Genomic DNA, 16,555 nt, shown 5'->3' with positions numbered 1-16,555 from the left:
TAGATGTTAGCATCAATGTTCATGAGAGCAATTGGCCTATACAAGGCACAGTCCTTTGGATCTTTCCCGGGTTTTAGCGCCAAGATTGTAGAGGAGTTTTGCATTGATGGGATAACACTTCCCGTTTCTCAAAACGTTTTAAACAGGGATGTCAGGGGCACCAGGAGCTGAGGTCTAAAGAGCTTGTAAAATCGGGACGTTAGACCATCTGGTCCCGGGGCCCAGCTTTTCAGTATTTTGAGAATGGCTTCCACTTCTTGTGGTCTTCCTGAGCCCGTTAAGGTAGGGAGGCCTCTGTGATGCATTGTCTCCCAGCATCAATTGGTCCGTCTCCACTAGCCATATTCTCCAGTTGGTGCTCTTGTGCTAGCTGGAGTTTCTTTTGCTCTTCTAGCGGGTAACCCCTTCGCGGTCTCGTAGAGCTATGATGTGATTCAGTTTTTTGGGTTTTCGCCAGTTTCGCTTTTAGGAGGTAGTGGGCATGTGTAAAGAAAGTACAATCTCTTTCTCCTGGGTGAAGCACCCTCCAAGCATCCACCACTCCCAAAGTTCTAAACAGGTGAAGGATCCCCAAAACTATTTTGTAGTCTGTGATTTTGGTCCTCGTTTGAGCCAGGGACCCCATTAATATGTCTCCTGCAATGACAACCTGACCTTGCAGGAATGGAAGGAGGACGTTTTTTAGGTTAGACAGAAAGCGCTCTTGACCTTCATTCGGGCAAAGACCGAGACCAGCGAGTGTAACTGGCCCAGGAGCCTACCCTTCACGGCTATGAAGCGACCTCCCGGGTCTATGATGGAGTCCAGTTCCTCGAATGGGGTGCCCCTAGCTATCAAGATGGCTGCGCCTCCCTTTTTGGAACCATCCGAGGCCAGGTATTGCTTTGGGTAATCCCAGTTACGGAGGCAGGTATAATCTTCTGGAAGTAGATGGATCTCTTGCAGGAATATCACCGCTCCTTCTAGGTCTTTCAGTCGCTTCAATATGGATTTTCTAATCACTGGCAAATTGAGGCCCTTAACATCCACTGTGATAAAGTTCAAGTGTTGGAAGGGAGATTCTGGGACGACCACTGGCGTTGCTGCAGGGGGCGGGGGAGGGGGAAGTCAAGAGGTCAGTAGTTGCCATTTGTCACGTAGAGGATCTTGTGAACTTGCGCCAACTAACTTCTCTTCGAAAATAGCAACCAGGAACCTTAAACCGAGTCCAAACCACAGACTCGGAGCTACACTCCTGCCCACAACATTCAGTAGGACAAGGGCCTTCGGGTGACATCCACCTTGGAGTAGGGCATCAACCGTCCAAAGCTCATTCTTGCACTCATTTTATTTCTTGTTTTCGCATGCATCCCGACTGTCATGGACCGGGGCTTTGCGACCCTTTACCAAGAGTCTTGCTTTTGGGGGGGAGGCTTTCTGTGCCCCCTGTGGAGTCAGGCGTGGTGTAATTTTCCCGGCGCAGAAGGATTCAGGATCATCATCTTCCAGGTGCGCGATCGTGCGGGGGACCCCCTTGAAGGAGAATTGGAAACACCAACGATAATACATTTTTTGGTCCCATAGAAATAGTGTCAACGGCGGGAGGGCCCTACATTTCTGCATTGTCACTGTGGCTAAATCCTGAAATATCAGCAGAGGGGATCCTTGAAACAACAGTTCATCTTGGGAATGGCCCATCTCTGTTATCGCCTCCTTCAATGTAAAGAAGTGTACTCTGGCCATCACATCGGGGGGGAGGAGGAGGTGGATTCCGTCTCCAACCCCTTCCGGGAGTGAAGTCTGTGGGTGCGATCCAGCAGACGTTGAAATTTTTCAAGATTCGGAAGGAGAGACTGAAACAGGTCACCGACATATTCAGCCAAGCTGTGGTCAGGACCCGTAGAGGGAACTCCCTGGAGGCATAGATTATTTCTTCGTGCCCTGTTCGTGCCCTGTTCTCCAAGTCCTTCTGCTTATATTCTAGGATTTCATTTCTATCCGTTAGGACCTGGATCTTACGTTGTACTTCTAGCAGCAACGCTGACTGCTCTCAGGTCAGGTCTTCTACTTCTCCCAGCCTTTGCTCTGCCTCTGTCACGCGTTGGTCGGTGTGCTCCAGTTTGCTTGTGAATTCCAACATAAAAGAACAAACTTCAGCTTTGATGTCCAACATGAACGCTTGGATGTCCTCTCTGGTGGCTAACTGGCCTATTCCCTCTGGAGTTACTTGTGGGGATGATTTTGTTGACTCAAGTTTTTTCACTCTGTCCCCAGTCAGTAGCATGGCCGAGATGTCTCCACTCTTCGGGGTCTTAAGGTGTTGACATGAATGCGGCCGGTGCTGAAAGTCGCTCCTTCTGCCCTGCATCCGCTCGTTCCATTTGCTTCTGGCCGAATGGGTGTCCCTCTTATGGGTTCAGATTTCGAGGAGGGCCTGCTAGGGTGTGCCGGAATTCTCCTGTTTCGTCTCTTTCACAGAAATAGGGGGTTAGGATCCACCCAACCCCCCCCCACTTCCATCCAATTATTGTAGAGACTACTGTCTTTTAGCTTTCCTGGGTTGGGCCCCCGGCAGGTGGATTGAATCTGCTGTTTCGTTGATGTAGGATCCAACTCAGGAGGGGTTGCCTCGAGTGCTCAAGTTGGCAGGTGCTATAACAGTGGAGGGACCCACTTCAGGCAAGTGATCACCTATTTGGGGCCTGCAGATCTGCAGTGGTAGCCGGTTTATATTTCCCCTTGTTGTCCTTCTCTCCCAGGCTCTGTAGGGAGCAGTATGGGGCATTCAGGGACCCCTTTCCCTCACCACCTTCAGTTAGGTCTCCCTCGTGGGAGGGCAGATGCATCTCTGCAGCCGCCGGGTCTCCTCGCTGCGTAGAATGGAGTGAAAGCAGAGCTCCCGTCACGGCTCACCGTCTTCAGAACAAGTATGCAGTAGGGCCAGCAGAGCTCTTAATGCTGTGGAATTTTGCGGCGGGTTCACTTCCTCAACACTTGCTTAGGCACTGGGATCCCTGGCCTGCAGTAGCTCACCCCCGTCATGGGACTCGCTGGGGTCATGTTGGTATTCAGGGATCTCCACACTCAAAGCGTGGGCTAATCCTGCACGGTCCTCCTGCCGCAGGAGACCGCAGCATCTTTATGCTGACTCTCGGGGGTACTCGGTGCAGGGAAGGGCCTCACAGTCGCTCATTCCAGTCAGGCTACCTCAATGTGCATGAGCAGGGTGCCCATGATGGGGGAGGAGGTCTGCTCTTGTGTCCTCTTCTCTGCTCGCGCCAGCCACCTTCTCCTTCTCTTCCCGGACGGGTGCACGGAGTCGGGCAGCCACACTCGTCCTCCGCCCTGGCTAGGCAAGCCACAAGGGTAGCTACACCACGGTTATCAAGCCTCATCCTACCAATCAACTTTGCTTCAAATCAAGATAATATAAGGAATTATCCACCCTATAATAACTCCCAGACAGAAGGATCAAAACCTTTTGTCAGCACCAGTTGCTGATCACTGACTAACATTGAAAACCTTGCATTTACCACCTCAACTTCTAAACCAATCATTCACAAATCCTTCTATTAAAAGCATCAAACACAATGTTATGATTAGAAATGTATGGAAAAACCCTCCTGATGAACCAAATAATTTAGTTTGGAGAAACATGTGTCAAGGGTAAAACAACAAGAAAGTAAAACGAAAATAAACAAATTATCCACACAGCAAATGACATCAAGACCTTTCATTTAATTTTAGAGGGCGAAGGCACAGGTGTTTTTCAGTTAGTTGTTCTAGTACTTTAATACACTGGCCAGCCACAGTGTTTAAACACCCAGTGTTGCAGCCCCTATTGATCTACTTGTAAGAACACAGACTTGACCCTTAAAACATATACTCGCCACAGGTTGTTCAAAGGCTGAATTAGTTACACGTGGGTGGCTCTGCCTGTCCGCTCACACTATGGTGTCGCCATCCGCTTCCATCTTCACCGCGGGCATCCGACATGTTGGTTCCTTGGTATCGGGATCACGGCTCCAACCACAGGTATCTCGCTCTATAGGAGCCCATCAACGCCCCAAGTCAGCTCATTTAGTGCTCCGCCGGTTCCAATCCCTGCTTATCATTTCATCTGCTTTGGGGAAATCGCAGAAACCGCCCATTTCCTCCAAGGCTCTGGGCTATACACAGCGGCCATCAGCAGAGCTGCCACACCAGTGGCTCTGCTGGCCACGCCCTATACTACTGTTGTAAAGCAACCGAGTAGATGATGTGTCACTTTCACGAAGTTCAAATATCTAAAACCAGTTCCTCCTGTTGGTGTCATCTTTTGCTTCACCTTACCAGAATTGGCCCCTTTCTAATCAATGCGGGCAGCACTTGAAATCTGGCGTTTTTCGGTTAAATCCACGTGTTTTATTTAGGATGTTAACCTGAATTGTAACGTCATCCTAATGAGGCTCCCAGCTTCTTCATAGAGTGCTCTTACGTTCATTCTCTCTCTATATATGCTTTTTTTTTTAATTTAATTTTTTTGCAATATATACCTTCAAAGCGCTTGTCCTGGTAGAGGCAAGCTACTTTGCCAATACGATGAAATTATCCCAGTTTCACAACTAATGTCAACTTCCCTTCGAGTTCCCTAAATCCTATGATCATATCTCTGACTGCTCTACTCGGCTACTATTCTAGTTGCTGTTAAGTCTTGCTTCATCATTTTTCAAAAAGCTTTCAAATTCATCTTTTCAGACTAACTTTTTGTAGCTGTGTTTCTCCATGATTTCAAAATTATTGTTATGATGTATTTTTCCTTACAATTTGCATGATTTTTAGATGGAGGTATTATCCGGTGTAACATATTTTACTTACTCACCCCTGGTCCCGGACACTGGCTCCCCCCACATAGTCTTTTGGAGTGAGGAGGCAAATTACCCGCAGGGGCATTGAGCGCTAGAATGGACTCCGTCTACATAGACACATTCACAGCTCCACCTCTACGTCAGCTAGCTCTGTGATTTTGATTGATTAGTGGAAGTCTGAGAGCAGGAAATAGAGGCCAAGCATAGCACTTATTTGTACAGTGTTATAGCAGACAACTATATGCAGAGGGCTTATGCATCAAGTTTATATTTTTTTATTTTTTTAACAACCAGTGAGGTCTGCGTACACAGATGTGCGTTATGGTTACATAACGCACAGACCGCTATCAGCAGTGATTGATTAGCATTCCAGAGTGGGAAGTATAGGCAAGGAATAGCACCTGTCTGCACAATGTTATAGCAGAGACCTTTTGTATGACCACCAGGGGGTTGCGTCAGTCTTGAAGACAATGAGAGATTACCACTTCCTCCAATCACGCCCCAACCTCTAGTTCCCAGCCCCCACTGCTTAACAATACAAGCACTGAATACAGGTCACGTTACCCTATTTAGGAGTCCTGTCTTTCTCACGTCTGTTTTTCAATCTTCTTCAAGAATGACCTCTCCCTTCAAGAATACCATGCACATGGTACAGAGCCATCTATAGAGCTGCTACAATACACCTCTATGCCCACTTCAGGTGTATCCTTGATTTGCTGTACTGGGGCATCAATTGAGCTCTCAAATGCACAAACAGCAATAGTGAATCAGAACAACCGTAATGCAAGCTTTCATCATGTAGAACGTGTGGAGTGGATCAGTGCAAGAAAAAGCAAGGGGAGAAGATTCCTACACGGAGAAGAGATTTGAAATGAGTGTCTGCTGTGGAAATTCCGCTCACATAAAACAGGTGAAACATATATTCAAGAGTGCATACTCCACTCCACATACAGAAAAGGTAAAGCATGGCCGTCAGATCATGCCTTCCTCATATAGAACAGGAACGTTGCGAGTCTCAACAATGCAAGATTACCGCACATAAAACATACATTGTGGGTCAAAGCAGCAGTTTAAGATCAACTTTTAAAGAGAATGAACTTCATGGGATGGAGATGTACAAGCATCTCCACACTCAATGAACAGCTTCTGCACAGCAGTGCAAGCTGCACTCACATATTACTGGAACATCACTGGCCTCAGCCGTCCAAATTCCTGTCACAAAGAACACGCCCAGTATGTGCATCCCCAATTCAGCAGTACAAGCACCACCCATGTAGAATAGGAACAGTTGCACTGCCTCAGCAGTGCAAGATCCTAAAAGATATAACTAATATTAGCATTGATCGCGACTAGTCAAAATACATAGGCTAACTAATCAGAAAAACTCTGCATAGAATGTAAGCCATAATTCGAAAGGAATTCAACCTTAGAAAAACGAATTTTTTCTATAGCGATTCTCAGCCACTCTACAGCTGGTACACTTCCTAAAACATTTTGCAGAATGGGATGTGAATATAATACAGGGGGATATGTCACTCAATAAGCCTTTACTTTTCTACAAAAGGTCTGGACATTTGATCGCTTCTGTATATATTTTACATTTTTAAAGACACAAACACATGGCCAATTACACAGTAAAGCAGACATGAATTGTATGGTGTGTTTTGAGGTACGATAGCATAATTGTGCTTAGATGTTTACAGAAAGCCCTAATTTCCTGGAACCTGCACTTCCTAATGGTATGCCTACGATTAAATACAACAGGGCACAGAGGTAATGCTAAATTCTATATCTAATCTCATGGTCAAATTCTGGCTGTTTTAGAGTTAGCTTTACATCCTTCAGAGGCCAGTAAACTGACTGAGGTAATTAGAATCACAGTGTTCAGAAGTTGGAGCAACCATGCATTAACTACAGGGACATGTTTTGCAGAGTTTCCATTCCAATTGCAAATGTTACCATTTCATTTTTGTTTGTTGTTGAACAGCGCTTGCACTTCCAGGAGAGTCAGGTTTTTATTTTTATTGTAGTCTTGAAGATTTCAAAGAGGCTGTGACCCCTGTGATTGGTGTAATGACAACTACTCACCCTTGAGCAAGGACTCTGCTGCCACTGACCATTTATAGTACAATTTACCCTACTGACTGCAATTTAAAGGTTGAATGTATGTAAACAAGACCTTGGATGCTCATCTGGGCCTCAGGTTTTGAGGTGGGTGTATTTGACACAAGGATTTGATAATTCAACTGTAAACTAAATTATAAGAGAAAAAATGATTTGCCTCTGCAATAGAGTCAAAGTATGCGACAGGCTACATGACAAAAATCTGAAAATGATTAGGACCCATTTGAAACAAAACAGTTGTGCAGCAAAGATATCTTGCGCCAAACAACGTGTTACATTTGTGAAAACCCTTCTCCTGAACAATAATGTGTATGGACACATCATATGGATGCATCTTGATGATAAATGCACACAGCACAGGGACTCTATTGCACAAAAGTTCAGAGGATTGCTTTTACTGAAAAAAAGCATAATTTGTAACAAAAGACACTTTGAAATTGTATTAATTAATGATAGGATCCTAAAATGCTACAAAAATAAATATGCACAATGCTTCTGTTTGCTCCATGAGTATCTAGACACAAAATAAAGCAGAAGCTGTTTCTTTCTGAAAGACTTCAGAAAAGATGAAAATCAAATGAAGCATTCTGTTTCTGCCAAGTAAACTGGCCTTTGCAGTGCCCTCTGCTCTTAACTTTTGCGTAAATGATATGCATGCAAAGAAAAATGCTGTCATATTTGCAAGACTTTAATACGTAATAAGGCCCGCTATGACACTTCTCTGGAGACCTGATAAATGACTATTAATTGGAAATATAACAGCTACTCGACTGCCACAAGGAAAGTTTGTTTAATTCACTACATGTGTAATTCTTTGCATACCACACTGTTCATGCATACTAGTGTATGGAATGGGAGTAAACACAATACTCTCAGCACTACAAACATATGGAAGGGTGTGTGGAAAGAGCTGCGGAATGAGCTGCCGGACTCATTAAGGACAATGTACTGTCTAATTTTAAGAAAGGAGTGAAGACCCATCTTTGTAACAGAGGAGTTGATTAAATGCATATATGTCACGTTTTAGGCGTCACCTCCTCTGATCATTGTTGCTTGTCTTGCGATTGTTCTGTGCGCGCTCTGAGACCATCGGGTATGCAGTGTGTTACCAATAATAAAAAGTAAAGTATGTGTGTTGTATGAAAGAAGCCTTAGAAAAATTGGCAATATATTAGTAAATTAAGCACGTGCCATCTGCAGAGAAACAGGTCACCTGCAGATCACAGATTCCAGTTCTAATACGATAGCACCGCAGGTTAACATACCTCTTGCAGTGTTCTATGTGTAGCCACTGGGTAATATGTTCAATGCCAGTGGAATAGCCTTAGGATTATATTCGCCAACTGCAGGGATGTGTGTACAAGATGCCCAGGAGGTGAGCTCATAGCCTCTGACATGGAGCCAGAGGGCACTTCACAAGTTCAGCCCCCACGGCAGGGATGAATTAGCTCTTCTTTATCGACTTCCGAAGGATGGAGTAACACAAATTGGGTAATAACGCCTGTTATTTACAGTACTGTGAAACTGCAGGAAAGTGCTACGTCGCATAGACCATTCCCAGTGAGATGGTTAATGGGTTAATTCGCTTGTTTCATGGCTGTGCGTGTGAGTTAGAGGTTCTAATCTCAATAAAATAACATAAGGGGCTAATGAGCCTGCTACAAAGATACATGTGCAGCCTGCAGGAAATGTGTTTCAATCCTAGCAAAACAGTTAAGAGGGTAATATGTTCACTGCAGTGTCCACATGCTATGGATCGCAGGTTAAAATCCAAAAGGACCAACATAAACTTTCATACTTTTCTACCAACAATTACCCTTTTAACTTTCTGGAATTGGAAATGGAAATGTATCTCCAACAACAGAAAGTATACCACCAACCGTAAGTGAGTTAAAAATAATGACTTTTTGGAGCTGTACAAAAAGGGGCAATTTCCAATTAATAAGACGTATGAAGTAATGCATGTCTATATTTACCTTAACGTTGACTCCCACTGCCCCCCTTTAAATTCGTATTCGAAAATTACATTTGAAAGGGCCTTTGAGATCTCTACTGCACTTTGAACCATGGGGAAAAAAAGCACTGCTCATCTTAGAGGTTTGAATGCAGTGACAATCAGCCACCACTTAAGTGCTAATACTTGGAATTACTGTAAATGTGCCTCGCTTTAGCCCAATGATTGTAATCGCTGTTAAGGTAGCAATGCTTCAGCAAGAGATCAGGAAATATGGCATCCAGACACACATCTTCCCCCACGCTGTTGTCTAGCTCAATGCTTTGTACTTGCATAGAAATGGGCGAATGTTTCTTCTAGACGGTGGTGCATTTTTATGAAGCAGCAGATGGGCCCACTCATTTCCGAAGGCTTCCGTCTCTTCGACAGCTGCAACGCTTGGTGTGGTGTGGCTTGGCCAAGCCCGCCCCCCCCCCCTTACGAGGCAGTAGGGTCAGGGGCAGTGTATCCACCTGCCGCCCCCCAAACAGCCTGATGACAAGAAGACGACCTACTCTTACGTACAATTCGGTAAAAGCAGCATTGGAAGAAAACGTTAAAAAAAAAGGAGTTGTCAGTTTACTTTTTGAACTTCAAAGCAGGCCTGCATGAAACGGCCAATTCAGGGCAGGGAGTGGTCTTCAAGCAGATGTGCTAATCCCAGTGCAAATGAACACAATAAAACACTCATTGGAAGGATCGGAGTATTGTTAGAGAAAATAAAACAAAGCTCTCGAGTGCCCCCCATATAAAGAATCAAACATCGTCCTGCAAGCATTTCATTACCCTGCTCTCACCTCCCCCCGCCCCTAAAAACGACTACAGCCCATTGCCCTTCAATTGATACTTCTAATTGTATCAGCATGTTAGTGTCCAAGGACCATCATCACAACTTAAAAGGCTGGGTATGCAGTAGTAAAACATTAACTGGTTTGTAATGTATGCCGACCAACTCTGCATGCCTACCCCGCTGCACCTACTCATTATTCCTCCCACAACCATTTCCACTCATTGCTGTGTCTGCAGCATTTCCCAACAAAAGAAATGCAAATTACAAATGCATTGCCAAAAGAGACCAGACAAAAGAGAGCATTCTTCAGTCCAACAAGAGACACCGTTTGGGGTGCACACAGCAGGCTACAGTGTAGCCCTACCACCACAAATGCCTCTAGACTCACAATGATAGCACTAACACCCCCTGCTGGTCCTCAGCGCTACTCTGCAACCCTGCGCTAGCACCCCGGTCATCTCTGCCAACCGTCCGGTCTAAACAAAAAAAACGGACGGCCCTGTGACACTCAATCAGTCCCCCACCCCCTTACACCTGCCTCCACTGCCACCTACTTGAGTCCCCAGGCACCTGTACTCACTGTGATGCCAGGGTAGGTACTACTAGTTCTCATTAAAGAAACGGACCTAGCAGCGCGCCCTCGTCACGTGGGTTCTGCGTTACGTTCCATGCGACGTACGTCCTGAGAATACTATACAAGGTAGACATCTACGTCACATCGCTTGTCATGTAGATCACAGTCATCACACGCCCAAGCGTACCTAATGTGGATGCGAGCTGGTGCAAGCTCCTTCGGGATAGAGAAGACTTAAGATCTTTCTAGGTGCATACGTCGGTATCAAAGTTGTGACGAAGGCGTTAAAAAAAATCAATTGGGATTTTTTTTGCCGTGAGCGCACTTGGAACAAATCACCAACACGCTGTGTACGGAAACACTAAGGCATACTTGCCAACCCTACAGATTTAGGCAATAGGCTACTGCTTTTTAAGCAGTCCTACAACCTACAGATTTGGGTGACCGATCCTACTGCTTTTTACAGTGGCAGGTAAATGTATGTGACTCTAAGGCAGGCTGCAGGGCAAAGCATGCAACACATTAATTGGTCTCTCTGTATAGTGGGCTGGTAGGTGATTACTTTGATTGAGCTCAGACCAATCCACTGACCTGACAGCTGCGTGACTCTGTTCTGCACTCTTGCCAGTACAACCCTTAGGTTAACCACCAGTGAAGGCAAGTGGCAGAGCTTAACACCATCACACCACATCTGCCTATCAGACTGAGGGGGGTATCAGTCTCCATGTCATTCAGTGTTCAATTTACACTGCAGGAATACATATGTATTACCCAGGCTGCTGCTACAGAGCAGTGGCAAACGTTGCCTACCAGCTCTGTCTGAATACCTTCTGTGTAATTGAATTTGGTGTTAACTTACCATTCAGAATTATACATTTTTAACATTTGAACATCGTTCCATGTCGTACTGTTTGATGGGTTGGGCATTTTAGAATGCTCCACTGGTGCCAACAATGTATGTTTTGTATTTTCATGTGATGTAATTGTTATGCGAAGTATTATTTTTGAAACTTAAAAAATCCTACATCTTTTTGGTCACAGAATGTTGGCAAGTATGCTAAGGTGCCTTAGCTCAAGCCAGAAAGCCAATGGGCCTCATTCCGGGTTTGGAGCTAACCATGGAGAAATTAGCTCCATGGTTGCCTCCGAAACCCTCCCAAATCCGGCATGGTGAATGGAGTAATTACCAGTCCATTCCAGGGTTGGAGGGACCGGTAACTCCCCATTCACCTTTTGCCCTTCCCCATTCCCATTTCTGCCCCATAGGGCTCAATGGGAATGGGGAAGGAGATAATTACGGCACTGTAAATTACAGTACCGTAATTACCTCCGAAGTACCTTTGCGGGTCCTGTACTTAACTCCTGCTAAAAGCAGGAGGTAAGGAAGGACCCGCAAAGGGAACTCGGAATACGGAGGTAAGGGATTACCGGCATTGGCACCCTTTACGGTGCCGGTAATCCCTTACCTCCAACCTCGTAATGACCCCCAATGCCTTTGTTCCAAAAGGGAGTTTAGATGTCCGTCGATTTGCAGATAATTTACTGTTAGGGTGTTATTGTATATGAAATTAGATGCATGGCCAATGTCCATGTTGTGCTCAAGAGGGTTGCAGGACTGAGTCACTGCAGTGGCGTAACACAAGATGTGGGGGCCCCCCTGCGAGCCATGCTTATGGGGCCCCCAACTCAGCAACAAATCAAGGGTCACGCCACACTCTGGGCCGGCCTAGATTATCACACTTGCGCAATACGCACAAACGTGCTGCTGAACGGATATGCCGCACACTGCACTAGGAGAAAGATATAAATATGTGTTTTAATATAGCATACAGCACACTGTCTGAGAAAAATTGGCTAAAAAGCCAGAGCGTTTGCAATTGTTTTGTAGGGTAACACCAATCCAATAGATGCAAGTCACCAATAGTGCACAGGAACATTAATGCTTTGCTATTAAAAATGCCATGCCACAATGAAAACATGTCCAACTGGCTGCACAATGTAGACCATTGTAGACATGTAATAACAATATAATACAGCTTGCCAGGCCTTATTTAGACATATCTAGACTGGTTGCACCAAAATGGCAGTTGAAGCAATAACGCTCATCAAGTATAGAACACACATTACAACCTGTGTCTCTGTGGCCTCTAACAACACGTCCAAACTCTTTAAAATCTGAAAAGAAATGGTCAATCCTGTTGCGGTCTTTACCTCTCCTGTTCCCTCCCAAGCCCTCTGTATGGCTCTGTCATCTCACTTCTACACTAAAACTCAGGACATCCTATCCTCCATCTCCTCTTCCTCTCCCTCTTCCTCTCTCACCCCCTTTGGCCATCTCTACCTCTCTTCCTCCTTTCTTCTCTTTCTCTGTGACAACACCGGACAAGGTTTCTAGACAAGTCCGATCTATGAAAGTGTCATCCAAACAGGTGCTCTCCTGCTCCACCAGAACCATCAAGAACCATATTGACACCCTCGCTCCAGCCTTGACCGATTTCTGTAATCACGCTTTCCCCTCTCCCGTTAAGTACTCCCTTATGCACTCACCCCTCAAGAAGCTTTCTGCCGATGCTGCCTGCCCGGCAAACTATCGCCCAATCTCCATCACCCCTTTCCTGGGCAAACTTTTGGAAAAGCTGGCCATCTCCCAGCTTACTCTCTACACAGAATCTGTTGGTTGTCTCCATGACCATCAGTCTGGCTTCAGAGCTGCCAGAGACACGGAAACTGCTGTCCAGAACACCTGTGAAGTTCTGCTCTCTAACCTTGATTCCAGCATTCCTTCTGTCCTCATCCTCCTTGATCTTTCCTGTGCTTTCGACACGGTCAACCATACCATCCTGTTCAATCCTGATCAATCGACTCCATGAGAACCTGGGCATCAGGGATCAGGCCTTTGAGTGGCTGACCTCCTGCCTCTTGGACTGCCCCTCCCAGGTCCAACTTGGTCTCTTTCTCCCCGCTCCATCCTCTCACTCTGGTTTTTCAACCTGTTTGTGGCCCCTTTGACCCACCTGATCTCTACATTCTCCTCTAACTTTCAGTGTAATGCGGATGACTCTCCGCTTTCCTTCAGGCTCCCCTCACACTCCTCTCATCTCTTGCTCATTCCAGACTGTCTATCTGCAATTCAGGATTGGTGTGCATCAAACGATCTCTGCCTTAATGTCAGTAAGATGGAGATCCTTCCCATTTGGGCTCCTGCCCCTGCTTTCCCTCTCTCACTCTGGCCGCCTTCCTGTGAGGCAAACAACACTGGTGTCATCTTTGACTCCACTCTCTATTTCTCTCCTCACATCTCGGACGTCGCCAAGAAGTCCCACTAACAGCTGCTCCTCCTCAAAGGAACTCTTCCCTTTCTAACTTTCCCCCAGAAGCTCACTGTCTGCAGAGCCCTGGTTCTCTCTAGGCTGGACTACTGCAACAGCCTCTTTCTCAATCTGCCTTCCTCTACTATCCAGCTCCTGCAACTAATCCAGAACAGGAATGCGAGACTTATCGTTGGCCTCAAGCACAGGGATCGTATCTCTCCGGCCCTAAATCTCTCCACTGGCTCCCAGTTGCTGCAAGTATCAAGTTCAAGACCCTTTGCATTGTCCACAAGGCTTTCTGGGCCTGGGGCCCGCACTACATCCAACGCTTTCTTCCAAAATATCTTCCTTCTCGAGCCCTTCGCTCAGCTACCTACAACTCTCTATGGGTTCAACGCTTCTCCAGGAAGAGAGTGGGGGGTAGATCTCTCTCCTCTGCCGGTGCCTCCCTCTATAATAGCCTCCCTGCCCCTCTCAAGCTTTAGCAGACAACCCAAAGTTCTGGAAGCAGCTACAAACATTCCTCTTCCCCTCTGCTTTCTCTCTCTCCCTCCCCTGCTGGCCTACCTGACCTACCTGTCTGCTGTACCGACTTGTTGCTTGGCTACCCTCAGAGTCTCCCTGAGTCGAGACTCTTTCTTGATAAGTCACCCTTGCACTGCCTCTGGTCGTACCATGCACTTAAGGGCTGTAACTGTAACCCTACAGTCCCTTGTTCTCCTTGCACTACCCAGAGCTGTGCTGCCCTGACAGCACTTACTCAGAGCATTGCTGCCCTGTTTTTCCCCTCCCCTCTCCCTTGCACTTCCCCCTCCCTTTCCCCTTGCACTTCTCGTTCTCGCAATTGCACGATCTGAATGACACAAGGTCTAGTAAGATCGTTTGTCTTGTCCTCCCTCTATCTTCCATCCCTTGTCTTGTCACACCTAGAAACACTTGTCTGCAGGTGCGTTATAAATGACTTATATCATAGCATTTGATCACAGATGCCCAGAAAAATATACAATTCCACAGTAAGAAACAGCTAGACTGGCAGCACCCAAATGGCAGTCTAGCCATGTAATTCACTTAGCAGGACTGCTTTATCATAAATGCCCCATTAAAAAAAGTCATAACAAACTGAGGAATGCCTAGACTAGCTGCACCAAAATGTCTCTCTATCCACTAATACCACATATCATGCTTGCTTAGCCTGGACATGACAGCCATTATAATTTGTCGTACAATCCTGCCCCCTCACACATCCCCTCTCCCTCCCACCCCAACCTCCAAAATCAGCTCCTTGGCCCAGAATTACCTCCACGTCCCTCTTACTTGACCCAGATCTTACGGTTGAGGCTCCTTGCCTCATAGGTAGGTACTGGAATGAGGATGAGTGGGACTAGGAGTAATTAAGATTACAGGTAGCTAAATCAAGCATGACCTCCATGTACCTCTACCTCATCCCAGTACTTGTGTATGAGGCAGAGTGCCTTATACACAAGTACTGTCTCATACACACTGGGACGATGAAGAATAGGGATAGGAGTAATGAAGATTACCAATAAGTAATCCAGGCATTAAACACAAGTATTGGTGCAACACCATTGAGTTGACTGGGATTCAGCATTCCTCCCCACCCCCCGGAAATGTTGGTCTATGTTGACTAGACCTGGCAGTTGCCAGACAGAAAAGGACACAGATGTTAAACGGCACCTGGGTTTCTCTGTTAACAAGAACCCACCAATTACTAACATAAAGGAATCCACTGTTATTACCTGCATTCAAATGCCAATTTCTTTAGGCAATTGAAATCGTGATGTGGGTTTAATACTTGCATGCCAAGTGAGTAATTGGAAGGGTAGAGAGGGAACAGGAGACCAAACATTCTCACAGCAGTCCATAAGTAGGTGCTTTAAACCTTAAAGGAGAGAGTTAACTGCTTGTAACATTGAAGCTGAACTAGAATAGTCTCATAAAAATGCATACAGAAATTAGATGACCCAAACAAATAAGTTTGCCCCTCCCCCGCCGCCCATGAAGTTGGCACCCCTCCCAACATTTGAAGGGTTTGCACCGAAATGTAGGTTTTGTTGCGCCCCTGAGCGTAAGCACACACCACACACCATTCTCCATATAAACACACGCACACCCAGCCATTCATACATTTAAGTGTGCATTATTTCACCATACTGGCACACCAAGGCAGCAATCCATACATTAAGTGTGCACCCTTTCACCATACAGACACAACCAGGCAGCAACCCATACATTTACGTGTGCACCCTTTCACCATACAGGCACACACACCCAGGCACCCACGTTGCCGGTGCTTCTGTGGTCCCCATTTCCATAAAGTCCACAGAGTCCAAAGGACTTTATGGAAATGGGGACTTACCATTTGCCGGGACCTGACTTCCCAGACCAGGGTTGTAATCCCCCGGTGTTACCGGAAAGTCGGGCACCGGTAAATCATTACGGGTCTGGCGGCAACCTGCTGGTAGCAATGACACGGTTTCCGCCAAACCTGTAATGAGGCCCATTGTTTCTTTTTGAAGTCACTCTGACTTCATAAAGAAATTATTTCTGTTACAGAAATAATTTCTTTATAAATGCAGAGTGAATTCAAAAAGAAAAAAATATATAATTTTACCCAAAAAATATTTTTCTTTTTTTTTTACAAGTGGGGGCCCTTCCCAGGACATGTTCTGGCGGGGCCCCGCACTGCAGGGGCTGCGGGGGCCCCTGTCACGCCAGTGAGTCACTGTCCAAAACTACTTCTAAAACATAAATGTTTGTGGTGATTCTTATGTTCCCCCAGATGCTCTTACATTGTATGCCAAGCTGCCACAGGGATACATTTGTTCTGTGTGTCCTTCTCACCATTATCATATGTTTCATGCTTTTGCAGTGGAGTCCCATTTCTCTTTTTTAAATGTATTTATTTATTTTCAAGAT

At 45.9% G+C, this 16,555-nt stretch overlaps 1 protein-coding gene across 4 annotated transcripts in view; it reads right to left on the bottom strand.

Moving 5' to 3' along the window:
- PRDM15 (PR/SET domain 15) overlaps window positions 1-10,388 on the bottom strand; it is a 1,394,990-nt gene extending 1,384,602 nt beyond the window's left edge. For 3 of the 4 annotated variants that reach the window (XM_069636031.1, XM_069636033.1, XM_069636034.1), the window contains exon 1: window positions 10,314-10,388. In XM_069636031.1, the coding sequence (XP_069492132.1) occupies window positions 10,314-10,346 (33 nt within the window). In that variant the 5' untranslated portion in view covers window positions 10,347-10,388. The other variant, XM_069636032.1, reaches the window with a different exon arrangement.
- Window positions 10,389-16,555: the final 6,167 nt, after the last annotated feature.

The sequence above is a fragment of the Ambystoma mexicanum genome, chromosome 7p (assembly GCF_040938575.1).
Source record: "Ambystoma mexicanum isolate Mex_15411 chromosome 7p, UKY_AmexF1_1, whole genome shotgun sequence".
Taxonomy (NCBI): Eukaryota; Metazoa; Chordata; class Amphibia; order Caudata; family Ambystomatidae; genus Ambystoma; species Ambystoma mexicanum.
The sequence above is the reverse complement of the archived record's forward strand: the minus strand, read 5'-3'. Positions and strand labels throughout refer to the sequence as shown.